The sequence below is a fragment of the Bubalus bubalis genome, chromosome 7, assembly GCF_019923935.1.
Source record: "Bubalus bubalis isolate 160015118507 breed Murrah chromosome 7, NDDB_SH_1, whole genome shotgun sequence".
Lineage (NCBI taxonomy): Eukaryota > Metazoa > Chordata > Mammalia > Artiodactyla > Bovidae > Bubalus > Bubalus bubalis.
The window spans coordinates 88519645-88542450 of record NC_059163.1 but is presented as its reverse complement, the minus strand read 5'-3'; the positions used below and the strand labels follow the sequence as shown (position 1 = coordinate 88542450).

At 41.8% G+C, this 22806-nt stretch overlaps 2 protein-coding genes across 4 annotated transcripts in view; one reads left to right on the top strand and one right to left on the bottom strand.

The window, feature by feature from the left end:
- Positions 1-5800: 5800 nt before the first annotated feature.
- On the bottom strand, positions 5801-22738 carry TIFA (TRAF interacting protein with forkhead associated domain). Of its 3 annotated transcripts, none has more exons than XM_006046971.4 (2): positions 22605-22738; positions 5801-7147 (listed from the first exon to the last, which is right to left on the bottom strand). In XM_006046971.4, exon 2 carries the CDS (start codon positions 7121-7123, stop codon positions 6566-6568), a length of 558 nt encoding a protein of 185 aa, XP_006047033.3. In that variant the 5' UTR covers positions 7124-7147; positions 22605-22738; the 3' UTR covers positions 5801-6565. The 3 variants fall into 3 exon arrangements, with proteins under 3 accessions (XP_006047033.3, XP_044802070.1, XP_025146085.2); XM_044946135.2 differs by lacking the exon at positions 22605-22738 and adding an exon at positions 13857-13881; XM_025290300.3 differs by lacking the exon at positions 22605-22738 and adding an exon at positions 12999-13322.
- The window catches only part of ALPK1 (alpha kinase 1), a 129045-nt gene continuing 119690 nt past the window's right edge, over positions 13452-22806 (top strand). The window contains exon 1 of the mRNA XM_025290294.3: positions 13452-13572. The gene's annotated coding sequence lies outside the window, so the exon portion shown is untranslated. The remainder of the gene's footprint in view (positions 13573-22806) is intronic.

Here is a 22806-nt window from a genome sequence, read left to right as displayed (position 1 = left end):
CTTGGATTGATAATTGCTGTAGGAATGCACAGTAGATTAACTGCAGAGGTAGACCAACAAGATTTTTTTTCCAGTTTTATTGAGATGTAATTGACACGGAGCACTGTATGAGTTTAAGCTATGCAGCATAATTTGACCTACATACCTCATGAAATGATTATCACAATGAATTTAGTGAACATTTATCGTGTTATACATATAAAATTAAATAGGAAAAAGTTATTTTTCTTGTGATGAGAGCTTAGTATTTACTGTTTTAACTTTCATATATAACATATAGCAGCGTTTACTTTTAATATATTTATCATGTTGTACTGCTGCTGCTACTGCTAAGTTGCTTCAGTCGTGTCCGACTCTGTGCGACCCCATAGACAGCAGCCACCAGGTTCCCCGTCCCTGGGATTCTCCAGGCAAGAACACTGGAGTGGGTTGCCATTTCCTTCACCAATGCATGAAAGTGAAAAGTGAAAGTGAAGTCACTCAGTCGCGTCCGACTCCCAGCGACCCCATGGACTGCAGCCCACAAGGCTCCTCCGTCCATGGGATTTTCCAGGCAAGAGTACTGGAGTGGGGTGCCATTGCCTTCTCCATCATGTTGTACATTATATCCCTAGTACTTATTTATCTTATAACTGAAAATTTGTACCTTTTGACTGCCTTCTTCCAACTCACCCTCCCCTTCCCTTCCACTGCTGTTAATCACAAATCTGATCTGTTTTTTGTTGTTTTGTATTGTTTTTGAAGTATAATTGGCCTACAACACTGTTAGTTCCTGTTACACAACATAATGATTTGGTATTCCTATTATACATTTCAGAATGATTACCACAGTAAATCTAGTTATCATCTGTCACCATACAAAGATATTACTACATAGTTGTTGACTTTTCCCCACACTGTGTATTTCATACCCATTACTCATTTATTTTGCAACTGGAAGTTTTTACCTCATAATCTCTCTCGCCTATTTCTTTGCTCCCTTTACCTACCCACCCCGCCTTTGGGAACCAGTTGTTTATTCTCTATGTCTATGACAGTTTTTGTTATGTTTGATTATTTGTGTTTTAGATTCCACATATAGTGAAATCACAGAGTATTCGTCTTTCCCTGACTTATTTCACTTAGCATCATACCCTCTGGGTCCATCCATGTCGTTGCAAAAGGAAAGACTTTGTCCTTTTTTATGGTTGAGTGATACACACACACCTTTATCCATTTACCTATTGATGGGCACTTAGGGTGCTTCTATCTCTCTGCTATTGTTAAGTAATGCTCCAGTGAGCACTGGAGTGGGTATATCCTTTCTAACGAGTGTTTTTATTTTCTTCAGATAAGCATCCAGAGTAGAACTGCTGAATCATATCCTAGTTCTGTTTTTAATTTTTTGAGGAATCTCCACACTGTTCTCTGTAGTGGCTGCACCAATTTACATCCCCACCAGAAGTGCACAAGGGTTCCTTCTTCTACACATCTATTCAGCTTGTTATTTCTTGTCTTTTTAATAATAGCCATTCTGACAGACGTGAGGTGGTATCTTACTGTGGTTCTGATTTGCATTCCCCTAATGATTAGTGATGTTGAGCATCTTTTCACGTGCCCATTGGCCATCTGTATGTTGTCTCTGGAAAAACATCTTCATATCCTCTGCCCATAAACTGTAGGGTGATGCAGTCAGCACGGGGCCCTTGTGACCTTGCTCACCTTGCATATCCACATAGCAACACTCAACCATAGCCGGACACACATCTTGACAGAAAGCCCTATGATCCTCCATGGAACATGGCAAGACAGGCAGTCTTAGAGGAGCCACACAGGGCCATTTATCATCTGCCTCGTATCTTGTAGAAGGCTGCTGTGAGGCAATTTCTGATCCCACTCGCTGGTTCCAGGGTGGCATGGGATTTCCACATTCAGGTACAGTATGTAGGCTAATAAAACTGCTTGGTTGGGGTTTACAGTTGGCCCCTCAATAACAGACCTACCCTCCACTTAAGGCATCTGTCATCTGGGCCCCCTGGTTCAGTGTCAGCTAGGGACATCCCTAGGGACCCGAGATGTGGGTCACTGACTCCACACTGGCCTTGCTTTTGCTGTCAGTGAGTAATAAACTCTCTAAATCTATTTGAGCTCATTGCCTCCCTACTGGCCAAGTCTGTGGAAGGATGACAGCCAAGCCTAGCAGCCACAGCTAACTCTTGACAGTAACGTCTTGGTTTCTGACTTAGATGTAGTAGGAGGTACAGTATGGGAAATGAAAGTTCCATTTTGGAAAGTTAAATCTGAGGTATCTATAAAAAACAGAAATGAAGATGCCAAGTAGGTGACGGGGATATATGTCTGCAGCTTAGAGAATGGGTACAAGTTTAGGAGTCAGTAGTAGAAGGAAATGGCAAGCCACTCCAGTATTCTTGCCTGGAGAATCCCAGGGACAGAGGAGCCTAGTGGGCTGCTGTCTGTGGGGTCGCACAGAGTCAGACACGACTGAAGCGACTTAGCAGCAGCAGCAGGTGAATAGTAATGTTAAGTCATTATTCCAGCTGAGATCCTCCTGAGGAAGCTGGCAGAGAAGCCCAACTAAGTGCTGACCTTTAAAAGTCAGGGATAGAGAATGGGTCAGAAGCAGCAGATACGGGAGGAATTTGAGGAACCAAAGAACGGTGTCACCAGAGTCAGAAAAAGAGAGGAGTCAGTGATATCAAGTGTAACTTGGGTGCTGAGAGAAAGGACGGCTGCATCAGGTGGGTCTGGGGACAGGAATATTTGTTGCTTGTGATCATTTTTTCAAATGAAAGGATGGAAACTGAGAAGTATCTTGTAAGAGATGAAGAATAAAGAATGGTCAGTGTAGGCAATTTATTTGAAAAGTTGCTGTCAGAGCAAGAAACGGGGTAACTGGAGGGTATGTGGAGTTCAGATGCTAGAACTTTTAAAATGATACAACCAGGAATTACACCGGCTTTCAATTTTTTATCCAGTAATTGGAGGAATACATCTTTTTAGTAGAGGTCCGAATTTTCATTTTACTTTAAAGATGTCCTAGTCATAATTTTAGAACACAGACATCTAAAAAGGACTATATCAAATATATTAATAGTGTTCTCCCATATTCATTTACTTGGTACCTCTGATTAATTATCTGGCAGTAAAGGAGATCATGAAAGAGTTCAGTATCAAACACAGATTTCCAGTATCTGACTCTTATATCCTCAGGAAGTATTAAAGCTGAAAATGAAATTAAATTGGAAAAATGATATTAAATTTTTATGTGAGACTTTTAATATTACAAATTAAAGGAGTTCTTTCTGACACTCAGAAGTAAGCAGTACTGTCTTTTGTAATAAGTCTTTTCTATGCAACCGCTAAATATAAGGGCCTGCTTGTGCTCACTGCTATTCATAATAACATGTACTATGCATAACAGTGTGGTTCTTTAGTTCAATTGGTTTTCACAGAAACCCTTCACAGGAGGCACTGTTTCCTGCTTTCTCAGAAGAGGAAACTGAAACTCAGAGCTAATGACAAGTTACACAGGAAATGGTAGCTAAACCCAAGCAGTATGATTCAGAGCCCACACTCAGCGCTACACAGAATTGTTTTTTTGAGGCTTTTCTGAAGTTTGGAGGCTTTTTAACTATTAGACTAAGTCTGTCTGTCTTTGGGTGACTGAAAGATTGTTTTGAGATATAAAAAATCAGATTATTGCAAAAAGGCATTTTGACTTAAGGTGAAGTTCCACTATGGTTTTTTGGCCACGCTGTGTGGCTGGCGGAAATCTCACTTCCCTAACCAGGGACTGAACCGGTATCCTCAGCAGTGAAAGCAAGGAGTTCTAACCACTGGACAGCCAGGAATTCCCACGTCATACCTCATCTTGACTATCTAACCTCAGAAGTTTCCTGTTTTAAAATGTTACCACCTTGAGCTTCCCTGGTGGCTCAGTGGTAAGGAATCCATCTGCCAGTGCAAGAGACCAGGTTTGACCCCTGCTCTGGGAAGATTCCCACGTGCCGCAGAGCAGCTAAGCCCGTGCACCCAACTACTGAGCCCATGTACCACAACTACTAAAGCCCACGCACCCTGGAGCCCGTGCCCCACAAGTCAATCCACCGCAATGAGAAGCTCGTGCACTGCAACTAGAGAGGAGCTCCTGCTCACCTCAACTAGAGAAAAAGACCACACAGCAACACAGAGCCAGCACCGCCAGGAATAAAACATTTTTTAAAAAAATGTTACTACCTTGATACGGACTTTTGAGAAGTGATTCCGCTAACACTATTAAGAAAGGTGTTGTGTTTCCCTGCATCTTACAATGGTCTCTCGGTAAGCAGTGCCAAGCTGGCTCAGCTCTAGTCCCTCAGTAGCCTTCAACCCACAACAAAATGTTGAAACCAGAAACAGAACTAAAATTACTGCTTTCCTATTTTTTTCACCAGTGTCACTGCCCTAAATGCATTGCTTAAAAAGATACCACTGGCCAAATAAATATTTTTATATAGGTTGAATAGTAGAAGGGTGAGTGAGTGGACTTAGGGACAATTTGTATCAACTAGTAGCCCAGGGAATTCCAACCACAGCTTTTCAAGCACTCATCCTCCATCGTGACTTGAGATGGAAGATCTAATTGTTTCAATCAGGGTTCAGAGAGTAAAGAGTAACCTCACCTGTTGTTTTAACATAACAATTACTATAAGGAATTAAACAGATGTTGGAGAACTGAAAAAGTTAAAAAGGGCCATTACATAGAAAGTGAAAGTCACTCAGTCGTGTCTGACTCTTTGAGACCCCATGGACTACACAGTCCATGGAATTCTCCAGGTCAGAATACTGGAGTGGATAGCCATTCCCTTCTCCAGGGGATCTTCCCAACCCAGAGATCAAACTCAGATCCCTGGCATTGCAGGCAGATTCTTCACCAGCTGAGCCACCAGGGAAGCCCAGATAACTTAGAAGCAGCTACCAAAGATAAACACACAACATATATAACTAGTGTTAACACTAGTTATCTCCCGGTAATAAAATACTAGCTAATTTTTCTACAAGGCCTACTAATTAAATACTACACTCATGTTAGAGCATAAAAGTAATGCTTCCTCAGATCAGTCAATGCTGTAGATAGCCGAGACAGAATCTTCTAGAATGTAGTTATATAATCATATAGCATATGAGACTTCACCATTGGAAAGCCCCCCTTGTCATAAAGTTGCAGGTTCAAGAAGACACTGCGTATAACACTGGCACCAATTAATACACCCCTCTACTTAAAGAGCCCAAGAAAAAAATCAGTTCCTGGGGCAAATGAGCCCTTGAGGATTGAAAATGTTTCACAACTTAGCTGCAGTGTGTAGTCAGACACCAATATTTTTGTTCGCCCTCACCCCCAAACCATGTCATACCTTATCTAGACTGTCTAACCTCAGACCCCAACCCACTGTGGCCATTTGTTGAGAAAATGCTTTTCCTTTGCACATGATCACTGATTGAAGCAGCCGTGACTTAACGTGGCCTGAGGAGAGCTGATCCGTAGAATGGGGACCTGGCCGAAGCTGACCCTTTTTCTTTGGACTGGAATTAGCAGGGCTGTCTTCAGGTGGCTGATCAGTAACATATGAAATCTGGGAGCTGCTGCTGGCCACCTGCCGCCGTGTGGAGGTAGGAACAAAGGGAGAAGGGAGCCAGCATGCGCTGAGGGACACAGCAGGATGCGTCTGAATTCACAGCCTTTGCGTGGCCCCCTGCATTCCTCCCTTACAGACGTCAACAACAGTTCTTCCTTCAGAAGGAGTTCCAAAGAAAACGGTTAGAGAATTAGACTTTGACTTTATTTGGTACATAGTTGTTGTTAAAATTTTGAATTCGTGGAGTTAAAAACCCTGTAGTACATTAAACTAAAATTTGGTACACAAAATAATAATTCTAAACAGTGGTTCACTGAAATGTTTATAAAGTATCAGTTTCACATACTGAATATAGAAAAGGAGAACAGTGTTCTTGGGAATAAACACTAATTCTATAGATAAAAAACACAGAAAATCAAGGTATTATTGCTCAAATAAGTAAGTCTTCCCATATTAAAACCTCAATGGCACACACACTAAAACATGCCCTGTTGTAATACTCTGGTACTATAAATCCAACAGACTACAACACACATAATTTGCTTGTAACCTTGACCTTGAAAACAAATGGCTGCTGTGAAAGTATGACCAAACCAAGAGATGATAACATACAAATCAAAATGAAACAATACAAAACATAGGAAAAAAATCAGGCATAAAAAGAAAAGAACATAACCTTATTTTGAGAACACTGTTCCTTCATCATGAAGAATACATGTTGTACCATTCATGCTCTCATATACACTTAAGAGAAATTCTTCATACATCCAACAATGCAACGGTGACTCAATTACTAACACAATTTGCAGACTTCAAACAATAATACCAGATCTCAAACTTAGCTTTAACAAATGACAGTACAATACTATTCTAAGAAACTTAGTAAGTGGAATGCCTATAAAACGAGTACAGAGTTCTTCGTCCTTCATAATTCTCTTAGCTTTCAGCATTTACCACTCATTTTCACCCACTTCCATGGGAGAATTGTTTAGAGTCAAACAGGATGAATAGCTGCCACACTCAGGTATGGGCTCCTGGGAAAGCCAGTTGTTTTCTTGCAGGAGAGGTTTTGTCGACAAAGAAAACTGAATCTCAAAAAATTCTAATGACTCTCCATCTTCCTTCTCTACCAGGAACTGATAGTCGCCAAACCTAATCATGCATTTGTCTGGCAGATCCATTTTATTTAGGTAGCCCAGCTCCTTGTTGTCCACAAGCAGACTGATCTTCTTACTCATATTTTTAATTTCAAAAGAGACAACTGAACTATTAAACTTTTTAAACAGCTGTAGAGAAAACTGAACTCGAGAAACCTGTTTGTCCTGAAAGGTATAACGACAGGTGTTAGAATTTCGGCCAAATTTCACCACTTCGCTGGTGGGGAGTCTCTCTCGGTTAAAAAACCTTATTGATTGGAATATTCCACTTCGCTGGTGGCCAGGATGGTAAAGAGTCATCTGGAGAGAAGTTACTGTCTCTTCTGTGTCCGCATCCTCAAAACTGGACATGATGAGCACCGGAATCTGACCTGCCTGCAACAATTAAATCAGCACATTAGTTCACCCCAGAGATCAGATTCTGAGATCTTTGATTCCAATATTTTGATGAAAAGCTTTCCAATAGGTAACTGATTTAGACTTTAAGAAAACAATACATAGGCGAGATGCTTTCATTTAACTAGTAGATATGTGAAATCTTTTACCAAGCCCCATATGAACTGGTGCATTATATTTTCTTCTCTTTCATTTCCAATTTGACAGTAAGACCATAATCTGGACAATAACAAGGAATGACTTGATAAAATGATTTAGTGGGGGGAAGCATATAGAGACTTCAGTTCCTTTCTCATTTAAATAGGATGACTTGGGCCCAGACCAAATAGAACAGCTGCCTGTACTTTAGGAAGAAAATCAGGAATAAAGAATCTCTTTGGGGGTGGGAGGTGGGAGGAAGGTTCAAGGGGGAGAGGAAATATGTATACTGATTCATGTTGATATGTGGCAGAAACCAACACAACATGGTAAAGCAATTATCTTCCAATTAAAAATAAGTGAATTTTTTTAAAAAAAGAATCCCTTTGGTTTAAATCCTCAGAGGATATACATATAAGGAAAACCTACAGTTTACTAGCTAAATTAAAATGTAATGTATTATGAATTTTGTATTATTTTGGATGGAACAGTATGAATAACTGTCATACTCAGAGAAAGGCTTCTGTGATTTTTACTGTGTATTATCCTGACTAAAGAAATGTAGACGTTAGAAACAAGGAACTGCAACATTTGTCCTTTATATCCTGATTTAGATTTCTAGTACGTAAAGGGGTAAAAATAGTAAGTGCTTTAAATATCCTACAATTTTTAAATTTAGACATTATACACTTTTTATTTTAAAAAATCATCAATTTCCACAAGGTAGTTCTAAATATCATAGTCTGTACTCATACTGGAGTTATTTGTTTTTGTCAATGGTTCCTAATGACTGGACAGACAAACTGTCATTTACCCCAAGCAGGACAATCTAACTGTTCTTAACCACATCTCTCTAGAGTGCATGGCCCTGTGGTGACCTTTCCTCCACTTCACTGTATGTACCTTCAATAGTCAGTGGAGTAGTTTAAGCAGCAAAACAAAGCAATTAGTTACTAAAATCTGTGAAAGGTTTGACACAAAACTGCCACTTTAAAACTAATTCGCTTTAAAAGAATTACATGCACATGATTTTAAAAATTCACTTTAAAAAGGATCTTTTTAAGTATCTTCCCTCTCTGACCTAATCGTTTTTTTTTTTTAACTCTTCCAGAGCCAACCATTGTAAAAGTTGGTTTTATCCTTACAGAATTCTTTACCCAACAAGCAAAATTTCGTGTTCAAAGACATACACATTTTCTACAAAGAAAAAATTTTCTTATACAAATAGGAACATACTGTATTTAGTTCTAGACCTTGCATTTTTTTCAGTTAATAATACAAGTGGGTGATTTGTTTCCATTTATCTATACACGTAAATATACCTCAGTCTTAAACAGCTTCATAGAATTCCTTTAAACTAGTGCGGTGGTAAATTACACCAGGAGATGGAATGAAACTGAGTGATCCCTGCATTCTTTAAATACTATATAGTATTTACAGTGGGGTTTGGGGAGCAACAGTCTTAAGGTAATCTGTAGTTTTACTGGTTTTTGTCTGCCATCTATATTAGATATTGCTATCAAAATTATGCTTGCTAAACAGGAAAAAAAACAGAATGTTTTCTTTCCATGATGTTTGCTTTAAAAGTACAATCTTTTCTTCTGTTTTGCATAGTTGTATTGCTAAAAATCAAACTCAGTTTATTGAATTACTCAAATGATCTAACAAAGCAAAATTTTTTATTGATTTAGAAATATATTTTTAATTTGCTTTCATAATAAGTTCTTTCTTAACATTATTATATCATATTGCCTTAGCCAATCAGACAACAAATGCCCAGCTATAAGCAGAAAAGGAGAAGAATACTCAAAATCTTGGGGCAAGGGTAGTAAAAATTGCTATGAAACCAAAGGCAGCAACAATTAACACACTGTGGGTAGAACTGGTTAATCACCATGATTTGAAAATACTTTAATTACAATACTAAAGTCATTATTCAAGAAGCAGACAGCTTAAAGGGGAATAATTATAACAAGTCATGAGATGATGCAATTAGTGGCCGACAAGAAAAGAATTCACTGTTAAAAAGTAAAAAACCTAAAAAGAGCAAGAATCTATCATCATGATCTCCGCCTTGTCTGGGCTACACTGCCATCACTCAAATTCATTCTTGGGCTTTGCACAGTAACAGTTCCAAAAGGAGACCTGGATTTTAAAACGCAGTATATTCTGGATACTGTCTTTTGGTAACACCCAACTTTTGTTCTTGTGATCTTTGTATAACCTATTAGCTTAGAATTTAGTCTTTTGAGCAAATCCACCATCAAGAAAATTTTGCCCTATACAGGCTCTTGATGCCTAGTTACCCAGGGCAGATATATTATTCACTGCAGAGGAAAAATCTGGCATTTTGGTTACAAATCGGGTGAATCAATTCTCAGCTTTTGATGAACTTCTGGTTTCACAACTGTGACCCTCCAGCAAACACTGAGGTACACTGTGTTACCATCTGCTGCCCCTCACTACCAGACCTATCCCTACTGGTTCTGCCCCTTTGGAAAAATGATACTTCCCATTCCAGTGTCAACCATATTAAAGAAATGTGAATGGAAGTAACATGCAAGCTTATTTCCAAGGGTAGGTTTTAAAAACCACTATGTAGATAGACCTGTCTCTCCTCCTTCCATATGCCACAGCAGTGCCACGGAAGGAGCAGCTAAGCATGGGGTCTCAAAGGTGAGGGCCAAAGACAGAACCATAGAGACTTATAATATGAGCAGCAAGTCAACCCTCCTTCTAAGCAGTTACTGAGCCATGATGTTCCCTAACATACGCACTCACCTTTCTTATGAATATATGAAATGATTACAGAGCCCAACAGTAACAAGACTGCCACTTACTGTATGCTTTCATATGCCAGGCACAGTGCTAGCTCTTTATACATCAGTCTCAGTATCAGTTCACTCACTCAGTCGTGTCTGACTTTTTGCAACCCCATGAATTGCAGCACGCCAGGCCTCCCTGTCCATCACCAACTCCCGGAGTCCACCCAAACCCCTGTCCATCAAGTCAGTGATGCCATCCAACCATCTCATCCTCTGTCATCCCCTTCTCCTCCTGCCCTCAATATTTCCCAGCATCAGTGTCTTTTCAAATGAGTCAGCTCTTCGCATCAGGTGGCCAAAGTTACTGGAGTTTCAGCTTCAACATCAGTCCTTCCAATGAACACCCAGGACTGATCTATTTCAGGATGGACTGGTTGGATTTTGCAGTCCAGAGGACTCTCAAGAGTCTTCTCCAACACCACAGGTCAAAAGCATCAATTCTTCGGTGCTCAGCTTTCTTTATAGTCCAACTCTCACATCCATACATGACTACTGGAAAAACCATAGCCTTGACTAGATGGACCTTTGTTGACAAAGTGATGTCTCTGCTTTTTAATATGCTGTCTAGGTTGGTCATAACTTTTCTTCCAAGGAGTAAGTGTCTTTTAATTTCATTGCTGCAATCACCATCTGCAGTGATTTTGGAGCCCAAAAAAATAAAGTCAGCCACTGTTTCCACTGTTTCCCCATCTATTTCCCATGAAGTGGTGGGCCCAGATGCCATGATCTTAATTTTCTGAATGTTGAGCTTTAAGCCAACTTTTTCACTCTTCTCTTTCACTTTCAGTTCTTCTTCACGTTCTGCCATAAGGGTGGTGTCATCTGCATCTCTGAGGTTATTGATACTATCTGCTTTTCAAAATAACCCGTCAAAATCACCACGTCACAGATGAGGGAGCTAAGTCTCAGAGGGTTTAGCTAGGTAGCCCAGGTCACAAACCGCTACCAAAAAGAGGATTCAAACACAGCAGAAATGCACACTCTCTCTTGCCAACTACAAACATCACTACTCCGTTACCAGTTACTTCACAAACTATAGCAGCCAATCAGCAGAGAAGAGGGCCATGGGGCGGGTGTGCCAGAACTAGCAAGACACCAGGAATCTAGTGTTGAAAAGAAAAATGCACTGTTACTGCCTCCTCGTAGGAGAAGAGGCTGTGAAGCACCAGATTACAGCGAGTATCAGTTATCCTTAAGCCTGATGTATGTATGTTGGCATGTCTCTAGTAATTATGGTGGCTGGTTAGGGAGCTCCAAAGTTAGTGAACCATCGTCTCAGACTTCAGGGAACTTAGAAACTAAGCTATTCATTAATTTCCAGAGCTGCAAGTTCCCTGTACAAAGTGACCTGAATCTCTGACATTTCAGAGTGGTCAGGAGAAAAAGAAACTAACAAAAAAAAAAAAAATCAAAATGATAAAATTGGTGGCTCTTTTATTTAAATAATCTCTAATGTGCAGGTGCTCAAAAGTAGCTTTTTCAAATCTGTTTGGCCTAAGTTATCAAAGAAACCTAAGAACAAGAGCTTATAGTGAGGGAGCTTCTAGAGAGGGAACCTGGGGTAGGGGGTGGAAAGGAGGCATTCCACTGCACACTCTGTACCTGTGGGATTTTATACCATGTGCATCTAATATCTATTCAAACATATAACAAGTATTTTCTTTACAAAGTCAGAAAGCGTTAGTTAGTCACTCAGTCGTGTCTGACTCTTTGTGACCCCATGGACTGTAGCCCGCCAGGGTCCTCTGTCCATGGAATTCTCCAGGCAAGAATGCTGGAGGGGGTTGCCATGCCCTTCTCCAGGGGATCTTCCCCACCCAGGGATCAAACCTGGGTCTCCCACATTGCAGGCAGATTCTTTACCATCTGAGCCAACTGGGAGGTCACAAACCCCCTGATTTTTATGGAACTAAATGGAGTTAGAAATTATCATCAAAGCTGGTAAACTATGTTCTCTATCAAAAAGCTGTAAAACACTGGAATGATGTGTGGCATACAGTAATATCTGTGTTAACAAATCAACACATTAACTTTGCTGACACTGAGCTAACCGGAAAGGAAGAGAAAACTTGGAAGCACAGCAAAAAACAGCTCTCCTGACCCTCCGCACCAGGTCATCACCCAGCAGTGTGGCCCTGAAGACAAACGGAACGTTGAGCAGAATCAATACTTAGTTGAGCAACAGGTCTTGCTAAAAGAGTCGTAAAAACCAAAATCAGCAGGAGGAAAGCCTTAGTAAAAGCTCAGGGTTTCCCCCCCAGAGATGGTGTCTTTCTCCCACTCTGCCTGATCGGCTTGTTTCCAGCCAAAATTGCTGCGTCGGATTCTCCGTGGCAGCGGATTTCCGCTGCGAGGCTCAGTGTGCATTCAAGCTCCAAAAAAGTTGGGAAATTCCTTTCAATCTGAAAGCTAGAGAAAGTCCCAGAAAACCACGGATTACGTTATTTTCCTAACCAAGCAGGCTGAAGCAAGGCAGGGGTACACGCAATCGAGCGGTAAGCTACACTTCATAAATTGAAGTGTAGCTCACCGCTACACTTATTTTCTATTTACTAAAGGGGGGGGGCGGGGGGGTACTTTGCAAAGCACAGAAAAGTACAAGGAACACGCATCCCAATAGTTCCTGTCAGTGCTCCTCTGCTCCATTTATAAATATTCTTCTATTTTGTAAAGCTAAAATCACGCCGTAAATAATCGCTCGAGCGTCTGCCCGCAGCCGAGCCAGCGGGAGGAGCAGGTGATGACTTTCCCTGCAACGCTCCGGAAGACTCCTGGACAGAGCTTCTCTCTCCAGGGGATAAATAGACACGACGCAGCCCCACTTCACCCCCGACCCCGGGCCCCCCAGACCGCCACCTGGCAGGTACCTTGGGTTTCGAGTGTCCGTGAACTTCCCTTCGCTTTCTCAGCGCGGCACGGGGTTAATGCGCGCGAGCCCGCCGAGGCCCGGGGTCGCGGGACGCCCACCGCCGACCGCCACGCTCGCTCACCGCACCGCAGCCGGGGAGGGCGCCCGCCGGCTACGCCGCACCTCCTGCGCGGGGGGCTTGGGGTTGGGGACGGGGCGACAGGACCGAGGGGGAGAGGGACGCAGATGCAGCCCAGTCGGGGGCTACAGGGGCTACGGAAACTGCGGGCTCCAGGCCCCGCGGCGCGCGCGGCGACTCCTTCCACCGACAGGCCGAGTGCACCCCCTCCCCCGAGCCCTCCCTTAAGTAGACTGAAAGCGCGGAGGTTCCCGGACTCCGCCCGGCCCTCCGCCCACCCCGCCCCGCTCCGCCCTGGCGTCTTCTGCCCGTCGCCAGCCGCCTTTTCAGACCTAAAGCCCAGCCTCCAGGTCGGGTGTGAAGCGCGATAAGCCCGGCGGGGACCCCGCTTGCCAAACAAGGGCCCCTCCGAAGAGGATGCGAATTTTGAAAAGGGGACGCGATCACCACAACAGTAAGGGCGACTTTCTCCGGCACCCCGCCCCGCCCCCCCCAAACAAACACACTGCCAAGGGTGGGGAGAGAAGAGCTGAATTAACCTAGCAAGCAAGCCAGGTGCAGGGCCTCATTTATTCTTTTCTAATCGTCACAGTCGGGAGAGTAGGTCCCCCTTACAGATGAGTAAACTGAGGCCCAGAAAGTGGTTAGGTTTCCGGGGGGCGGGGGGAGGGGAGCGGCAGGTTTTAAACTTGCCCCAGAGCTCCTAAGCCACCTCCTGCTACCCCATGGTGCCCTCACCTTACAGCCGAGCATCCAGGGGCTTCCTCTCCCCGCCATCCACCTGAAGGGACTCCTCACTCAACACCCAGGGTCCCGGGTTCCAAAAGTAAGGGCTGATAACACAACCTCCCAAGAGGCTTTTATAACTTAGGGTGAACAAGCTGATACTATTTTCCTGCCTCAAGGAGATTTGCGATGAACTACAGGTGGAGAGAGCCTAAAGACAATAGCTGTCTAGAGGGTGACAGGAGGCTGTGTGAGGAGGAAAAGGACCCAGAACAGCAGCAGGAGGACAAAGCTTGCAGCGACCGAGGTCGTACTGGCCCATTTACTCCAGGGCTTGGGAAACCGCCCACCAATTCTGGTAACTGTCTGGTGAAAGCCTTTCATTTGTCTGGGCTCCACCCTTGACTCCATGAGTGCTTGTTTATGGGTCCATTTCTCCAGCAATAAAACAACGGTGATGCTTGCTCTTGCTTCACCACTTGATAAAGAGGTTCTGAGGAAGGGTTAGGTATTGAGCTCTCAGAGTTACATATAATCAAGAACCATAAGGCTGAGAAAGGATGAGCGCATCTTTAAGTGAAGCGGATTCCTGTAAGGCTGCATTTTGTTCGTTAATCATCAACACTTGCCGTTTCTTCCCTGAAAGAGAGACAGTCACTACCTTTTTTCTGTCAAAGAACATTAGAGCAGGTGGAAGATAAGACATGCAATTTGACTACACCAATAAAGTCACACAAGAAAATAATGTTATCTGAATTGCAGCATCTGATCTCTAACCTTTAAAATGAAAGAAGATATGAAAATGCTCTATAAATTGCAAAGGATTATTTAACTCAGTTCTATTGATGAAGTAATAGACAAATGATAAAATTCATGATGCTGAACATTATCCCATGTTTCTCTGTCCTTTAAGATGACTTATTTGATTTGCTAAATTACCGAAAGTGAAATTTGAATAAGCCTTCAATTCCAGGTCAGACTCTAAGCTCAGTAATCGTTTTCTCCCTCTGACAACTGGTTAAAAATAATGGGCCTTAAACCAAAAATGGCTTGTGCAAGATGAGAAACAGCCAAGAGCGCACCTTTGAAAAGTTTTTGTTCCTTAAAGGTTTGAAGAGACGTTTGGTGCTGGCTACAGCTCCCGGTTTCAAACTATACCACAAAGCCATAGTAATCAAAACAGTATGGGACTGGACTTCCCTAGTGGTCCAGTGGTTAAGAATCCACCTGCCAAGGCAGGAGACACGGATTCAGTCCCTGGTCTGGGAAGATTCCACGTGCTGTGGGGCAAATAAGCCTGTGGGCCACAACTACTGAAGCCTGTGTGCCTAGAGCCCATGGTTGGCAGCAAGAGAAGCCCCGGTAACGAGCAGCCCACATACTGAGTTACAGTAGCCCCCACTCAGCACAGCTAGAGAAAGCCCACACACAGCAGCAGAGAATAAATTAATGAGTTAAAAAAATAAAATGAGTGAATGCCTTTTTAAAAAACAAACAGTATGGTGCTGGCACAGAAACAGACACAGAGATCAACGTAACAGAATAGAGTCCAGAAATAAGCCCATGCGCCGATGGTCAATTAGTCTAGACAAAGGCTGCAAAAATATACAAGGAGGAGAAGAGCATTTCTTCAATAATTTATGTTGGGAAAACTGGACGGTTTACATGCAAAAGAATAGAACTAGACCATTTTCTTACACCATATATAAAAATAAACTCATAATGGATTAAAGACTTAAATGTGAGCCCTGAAACCTAAAACTCCTAGAAGAAAACATAGACATTACGCTCTTTGACACTGGTCTTAGCAATATTTGTGAGGGGGTTGTGGGGCGAGGGGTCTGTCTCCTCAAGCAAGGGCAACAATAGCAAAAATAAATGGGAGTACATCAAACTAAAAAGGTTTTGCACAGTGAAGGAAACCATCACAAACCAAAAAGGAAACATACTCAATGGGAGAAGATACTTGCAAATGACGTATCTGATAAGGAGCTTACATTCAACATATGCAAAGAACTCATATAACTATTATAATAACATTTTCAAAACCAAACAATCCAATTAAAAATGTATAGAAGACCTGAACAGATATTCTTCCAAAGAAGACATACAGATGGCCAACAGGCACGTGAAAAAATGCTCAGCATCACTAATCATCAGGGAAATGCAAATCAAAACTACAATGAGATATCATCTCACATCTGTCAGGATGGCTATTATCAAAAAAACAACAAAAAAGTATTGGCAAGGATTTGGAGAAAAGGAAACCCTCATGCACGGTGGATGGAAATGGGCGCAGCCACTATGGGAATCAGTAGAGGGAGTCCACAAAAATTAAAAATAGAACTGCCATACAGAACAACATTTCCATTCCTGGATATTGATCCAAAGGAAACAAAACACAGATTTGGAAAGGTATATGCACCCCCAATGTTCATTGCAGCGTTATTTAGAGTAACCAAGATATAGAAGCAACCTAAGTGTCCACTGATAGATGAATGCATAAAGAAGATATGGTAAATATTTACAATGTAACATAGTCATAAAAAGAAAGAAATCTTGGGATTTATGACAACATGGATGAACCTACAAGGCATTATGCTACATGGAATAAGTCAGACAGAAAGACAAATACTGTATAATTGTACTTATATGTGGAATCTGGAAAAGAAAAAAAAAAAACAGTGAAAACAGAAACACTCATAGATACAGAGAACATACTGGTTATGGTATGTTTTATAAGTCTCCAGTTATAGAATAAATAAGTCACAGAGATATAATGTACAAGATAAGGAATACAATAAACAATGTCATAACTTAGTTGACAAATGGTAACTGGACTTACCAGAGTGATCATAAAAAGTAAAAATATCGAATCATTGCCTTGTATACCTGGAACTCATATAGTATCATAAGTTATTTGTACTTCACTTTAAAAAGGAGATTTTAAATCACTAATAGCTAAATTAGGCAAAGTAATTTTCAGTGTGTGTTTTACTTTCTTACTGCTTCTGTTTGTGTAAAACCACTAAATGCATTTTTAATAGAAGAGGTTATTTTAAAGTTTTACTACAGGTTTAACTTGTTTTATTGTTATTCAGGGTCATAGTTTAAATAGAGTAACAATAGCATTTACAGAAAAACATGAAATCATTCTTTGATAAAGAAAATGCCTTTGCTGTTGAAGGAATACAGTAGGACTTTCTGTGGTGGAAGTTTACTAGCTATTACAGGAAGAGGTTTATAAAATACACTCATCTCAAGCTATGATTTCTCTGAAAACAATGAATCATAAGAAGTGCCCTGTGAAAATACTTCTGCTGAAGTCACATTGGACTGAAGAAAGGTAAGAATTCTAGCACGTGCTCACAAATGTGCTCGTGAGAAGGGTCCCGCTAAAAGTCACTTTTGAGGCCCTCTTATTTGCAGATTTCCTCTCTGGAAAGGAACAAAACCATTTTTGTTTTGGTTTCAATGTGATTTTGTCATTTTGACAAACCCATTCTTCGATTCTGAAGTTTCAAGCACTTTCTCTTGCATTCACAACTACTCATGGACTGTCAACATCTTTCGAATTACACATAATGTGGTTAAACTCCTTTCCAGTAAGTTTAATGAAGGAAGACTTGAGGTGGCTTTAAAGCTTGGTTAGGGCTTCCCAGGTGGCTCAGTGATAAAGAATCTGACTGCTAAGCAAGAAACTCAGGTTTGATCCCTGAGTGGGGAAGATACCCTGTAGAAGGAAATGGCAACCAACTCCAGTATTCTTGCCTGGGAAATCTCATGGACAGAGAAGCCTGGCAGGCTACAGTCCATGAGGCTGCAAAAGAGTTAGTCATGACTTAGCACTAAACAACAATAGCAAATTTGACACAGCCAAATGCTGTGAGTGTTGCTCACAGATATACAGAGTAAGCTAAATGCTTTCTGGATGGTTTAAGCATTCCTAGGCTACTAATTGAAGAAAGTAGGGAAAACCACTAGACCATTCAGGTATGACCTAAATTAAATCCCTTACGATTATACAGTGGAAGTGACAAATATTTTCAAGGGATTAGATCTGATAGACAGAGTGCCTGAAGAACTATGGATAGAGGTTCATGACATTATACAGGAGACAGTGATCAAGACCATCCCCAAGAAAAAGAAATGCAAAAAGGCAATTGGTTGTCCTAGGAGGCCTTATAAATATCTGAGAAAAGAAAAGACACAAAAGCCAAAGGAGAAAAGGAAAGATACACCCATTTGAATGCAGAGTTCCAAAGAATAGCAAGGAGAGATAAGAAAGCCTTCCTCAATGATCAATGCAAAGAAATAGAGGAAAACAATAGAATGGGAAAGACTAGAGATCTTTTCAAGAAAATTACCAAGGGAGATACCAAGGGAACATTTCATGCAAAGATGGGCTCAATAAAGGACAGAAATGGTATGGACCTAACAGAAGCAGAAGATACTAAGAAGAGGTGGCAAGAATACACAGAAGAACTATACAAAAAAGAACTTCATGACCCAGATTACCATGATGGTGTGATCACTCACCTAGAGCCAGACATCTGGAATGTGAAGTCAAGTGGGCCTTAGGAAGCATCACTATGAACAAAGCTAGTGGAGGTGATGGAATTCCAGTTGAGCTATTTCAAATCCTAAAAGATGATGCCGTGAAAGTGCTGCACTCAATATGCCAGAAAATTTGGAAAACTCAGCAGTGCCCACAGGACTGGAGAAGGTCAGTTTTCTTTCCAATCCCAAAGAAAGGCATTGCCAAAGAATGCTCAAGCTATTGCACAATTGCACTCATCTCACACACTAGCAAAGTAATGTTCAAAATTCTCCAAACCAGACTCCAGCAGTACATGAACCGTGAATATCCAGATGTTCAAGCTGGAATTAGAGAAGGCAGAGGAACCAGAGATCAAATTACCAACATCTGTTGGATCATCAAAGAAGCAAGAGAGTTACAGAAAAACATCTACTTCTGCTTTATTGACTATGCCAAAGCCTTTGACTGTGTGGATCACAATAAACTGTGGAAAATTCTGAAAGAGATGGGGATACTAGACCACCTGACCTGCTTCCTGAGAAATCTGTATGCAGGTCAAGAAGCAACAGTTAGAACTGGACATGGAACAAGAGACTGATTCCACATAGGAAAAGGAGTACGTCAAGGCTGTATATTGTCACCCTGCTTATTTAACTTATATGCAGAGTATATCATGAGAAATGCTGGGCTGGAAGAAGCACAAGCTGGAATCAAGATTGCCAGAAGAAATGTCAATAACCTCCGATATGCAGATGACACCACTCTTATGGCAGAAAGTAAAGAAGAACTAAAGAGACTCTTGATGAAAGTGAAAGAGGAGAGTGAAAAAACTGACTTAAAAGTCAACATTCAGAAAACTAAGATCATGCATCTGGTCCCATCACTTCATGGCAAATAGATGGGGAAACAGTGGAAACAGTGACTGACTTTATTTTTCTGGGCTCCAAAATCACTGCAGATGGTGACTGCAGCCATGAAATGAAAAGATGCTTGCTCCTTGGAAGGAAAGTTATGACCAACCTACACAGCATATTAAAAAACAGAGACATTACTTTGTCAACAAAGGTCCATCTAGTCAAAACTATGGTTTTTCCAGTAGTCATGTATAGATGTGAGAGTTGGACCATAAAGAAAATTGAGCATCAAAGCACTGATGCTTTTGAACTGTGGTGTTGGAGAAGACTCTTGAGAGTCCCTTGGACTGCAAGGAGATCCAACCAGTCCATCCTAAAGGAGATCAGTCCTGGGTGTTCATTGGAAGGACTGATGTTGAAGCTGAAACTCCAATATTTTGGCCACCTGACGCGAAGAGTTGACTCATTGGAAAAGACTCTGATCCTGGGAGGGATTGGGGGCAGGAGGAGAAGGGGATGACAGAGGATGAGATGGTTGGATGGCATCACCGACTCAATGGACAAGACTTTGAGTAAACTCCAGGAGCTGGCGATGGACAGGGAAGCCTGGCATACTGCAGTCCATGAGGCTGCAAAGAATCGGACACGACAGTGACTGAACTGAACTGAACTGAGCAATCACACACAATAGAAAAAAAATTAGGAAGTGGTGCTCTTTTGTATTGCCTCATAACCAGGTTCTATGATACTCCCCTCTCCTCAGTGCACTCTAAGCATCTTGGATACAGACTCATCTAACTCTCCCCAGTCCAGCTCAGATGTTCAGATTTGGACTAACTCAGTTCGGAAGTGCCCTATCTCAGGCTGATCCTCTCTGCCAGCCTGTGAAAACATTCAGGATCAACTGAGATAACTCAGCTCTTTTACTATTGTCCCCTAAATGGGGGACAAGAGTAGGTCCAAAGTATTGAGGATGAAGATAAGCTACTCTGGACTTCACTTTCTCGCTGTTTGTGGGGTTAGCCAACTGCAGTTAAATAATTTAGATCTAAGTGGAAAGATCTGCTGGATGCACCACTAAAGCCAAAAACCAAAGTGCAGAACAAAAATGCTATATTTGTGATGGTGAGGAGGGAGATATCTGTAAATGCGTGAACTATCTACAAAGAGATCCCAGAAATGGAACTGTAATATTGGTTAATCTGAGAGAAAGAATTTGGGAGACAGAGGGCAGAAGGTGGAGATGGAACAGAATTTTCATTGGGTACTTTTCCAGACTGTTTGAATTTCAGTCTCATTTGCATGCAGTATGGCTACATGCACACACACACACACACACAGACACAGTTTTTTTTTTAAGAAAAACCAAGGTTTCCCAGGTGGCTCCAGGGGTAAAGAATCCTCCTGCCAATGCAGGAGATCCAAGAGACACAGGTGCATTGCCTGGGTTGGGATTTCCCCTGGAGTAGGAAATGGTAACCTGCTCCAGTATTCTTGTCTGGAGAATCCCAGGGACAGAGGAGCCTAGTGGACTGCGGTCTGTGGGGTCGCAGAGTTGGACACGACTGAAGCAACTTAGCAGCAGTAGCAGCAGCAGCAGCAGCAGGAAATGGCAACCTGCTCCAGTATTCTTGTCTGAAAAATCCCATGGACAGAGAAGCTTGTCCACAGGGGTTGCAAAGAATCAAACGTGACTAAGCACACACATGAAAGAAGTCTCCTGAGAGAAAATTCTCACTTAATTTTTTGATGCTTTGATATTTTTCACATGTGGAGAACTGCAATAAAATTCAGGTTGTCAAGAGAATGATCAGATGGTGAGAAGGAAATTGGCAGGGCCCTTGAAGGATGGAGAGAGAGGAGTTGGCCTGTCCCAGAGCATCGGTTCTGCCCCTCCCTGGACACTTGAGGGGAAGTTGTGTGGCAAGATTCTGAGATAACCCCCAAGTTTCCCATCCCCAGATATACACAGCTTGTAAAATCTCCTTGCCTTGAATGTGGGCAAAATCTGTGAATATGACAAGATGTCTCTCATGTGAGGAGAGGTTTCTAATCAGTTGTCTCTGATTCCAAAGGGAGATTATCTGGTTGAGCCTGATCTAAACATGTGAATTCTTAAAAGGGCTCAGCCCTTCAGGCAATCAGGTCCCTGCTGGCCTAGAAATCAAACATCCATGTCAGTCAATAAAGAATCTGCCTGCATTGCAGGAGATCTGGGTTCAATCCCTGGGTCGGGAAGATCCTCTGGAGAAAGAAATGGCAACCCACACCAGTATTCTTCCCTGGAGAACCCCCTGGACAGAGGAGGCTGGCAGTCTACAGTCCCTGGGGTCGCAAGAGCTGGACACTCTTAGCGCTTTCCTTTTTTCATATCAGGAACTGCCTGCGGAGACCACATGTGAGGAACTGTGGTTGACATCCAGGAGCTAAGAGTGGTCCCCAGTCAACAACAACCAAGAAAATGGCAACCTTGGTCCTTTCTCTGGAATTCTACCAACAACCCGCATAGGCCTCGAACGAGCCCCTATTCCAAGCTTCACATGAGAACTGTAGCATTCTCAGCTCTAATGTGCCCAGATTTCTATTGGACAAGAACTTGAAATAATAAATGGGTGCTGGGTTATTTTTTTTTTTTTTTGCTTTTGTATACCAAAGAACCTTTATAACTTTTCTTTGAAATTCTTAAATACTTATAAAATGTCGATGCTCTAGTTATAATATCATTTTATAAACATTTAAATGCATCTTCATTTATGAATATATTTACTTCATAGAACAGATTGTTTAATGGGTGTTAAATTTGTGTTAATTTTTAGGTAACAATAGAACACTAATATGGTTTTTTTGGTTAGAGGAGCCCAGTGGATTAGGAGATCCCCAGTTGATCTGATCCTGGAATCCCCAATCACTTATTATGAGAGCCAGAGGCTATGGAAGCAGGAAGAAAAGGGCCAGTTTGAGAGAGTGAATTGTTCTACCAGGGCTTCCCTGATGGCTCAGACTGGCAAGAATCTGCCTGCAATGCAGGAGACCCAGATTCGATGCCTGGATCGGGAAGATCCCCTGGAGAAGGGAATGGCAACCCAGTCTAGTACTCTTCCCTGAAGAATCCCATGGACAGAGGAGCCTGGTCATGGGGCCGAAAAGAGTCGGACATGACTGAGTGACTAACACTTAAAACTTTTTTTTTTTCTTTTTATTAGTCATTTACTTTCTCCAAGATTTATCAAATTACTACTAATGAAATCTTTTATTCCTTCACTTGAGAGGACACTTCTTTAACCCAGCAGGCTCAGAAAGGACTGAGAAAATTAAAAGTTACTGACATCAATAATTTTTTCAATAAAATGTTAAGCATTTACCAACCTTTTCTTGTACTTTTGGTATTTTTTGTCAGAATTTGGAGCGCAGATTTATACTGAAGGATGATGTCCTCTATGTGATGCAATTAGACAGTCCTCACTGTTGAATCAAGCAGCCCGACGAGATTTTCTATGAGATAAATTCCAACCTCATTTTTCAACCCCCCAAAAACTTGGTAATATAGGTACCTGTCCCTGTGACAAGC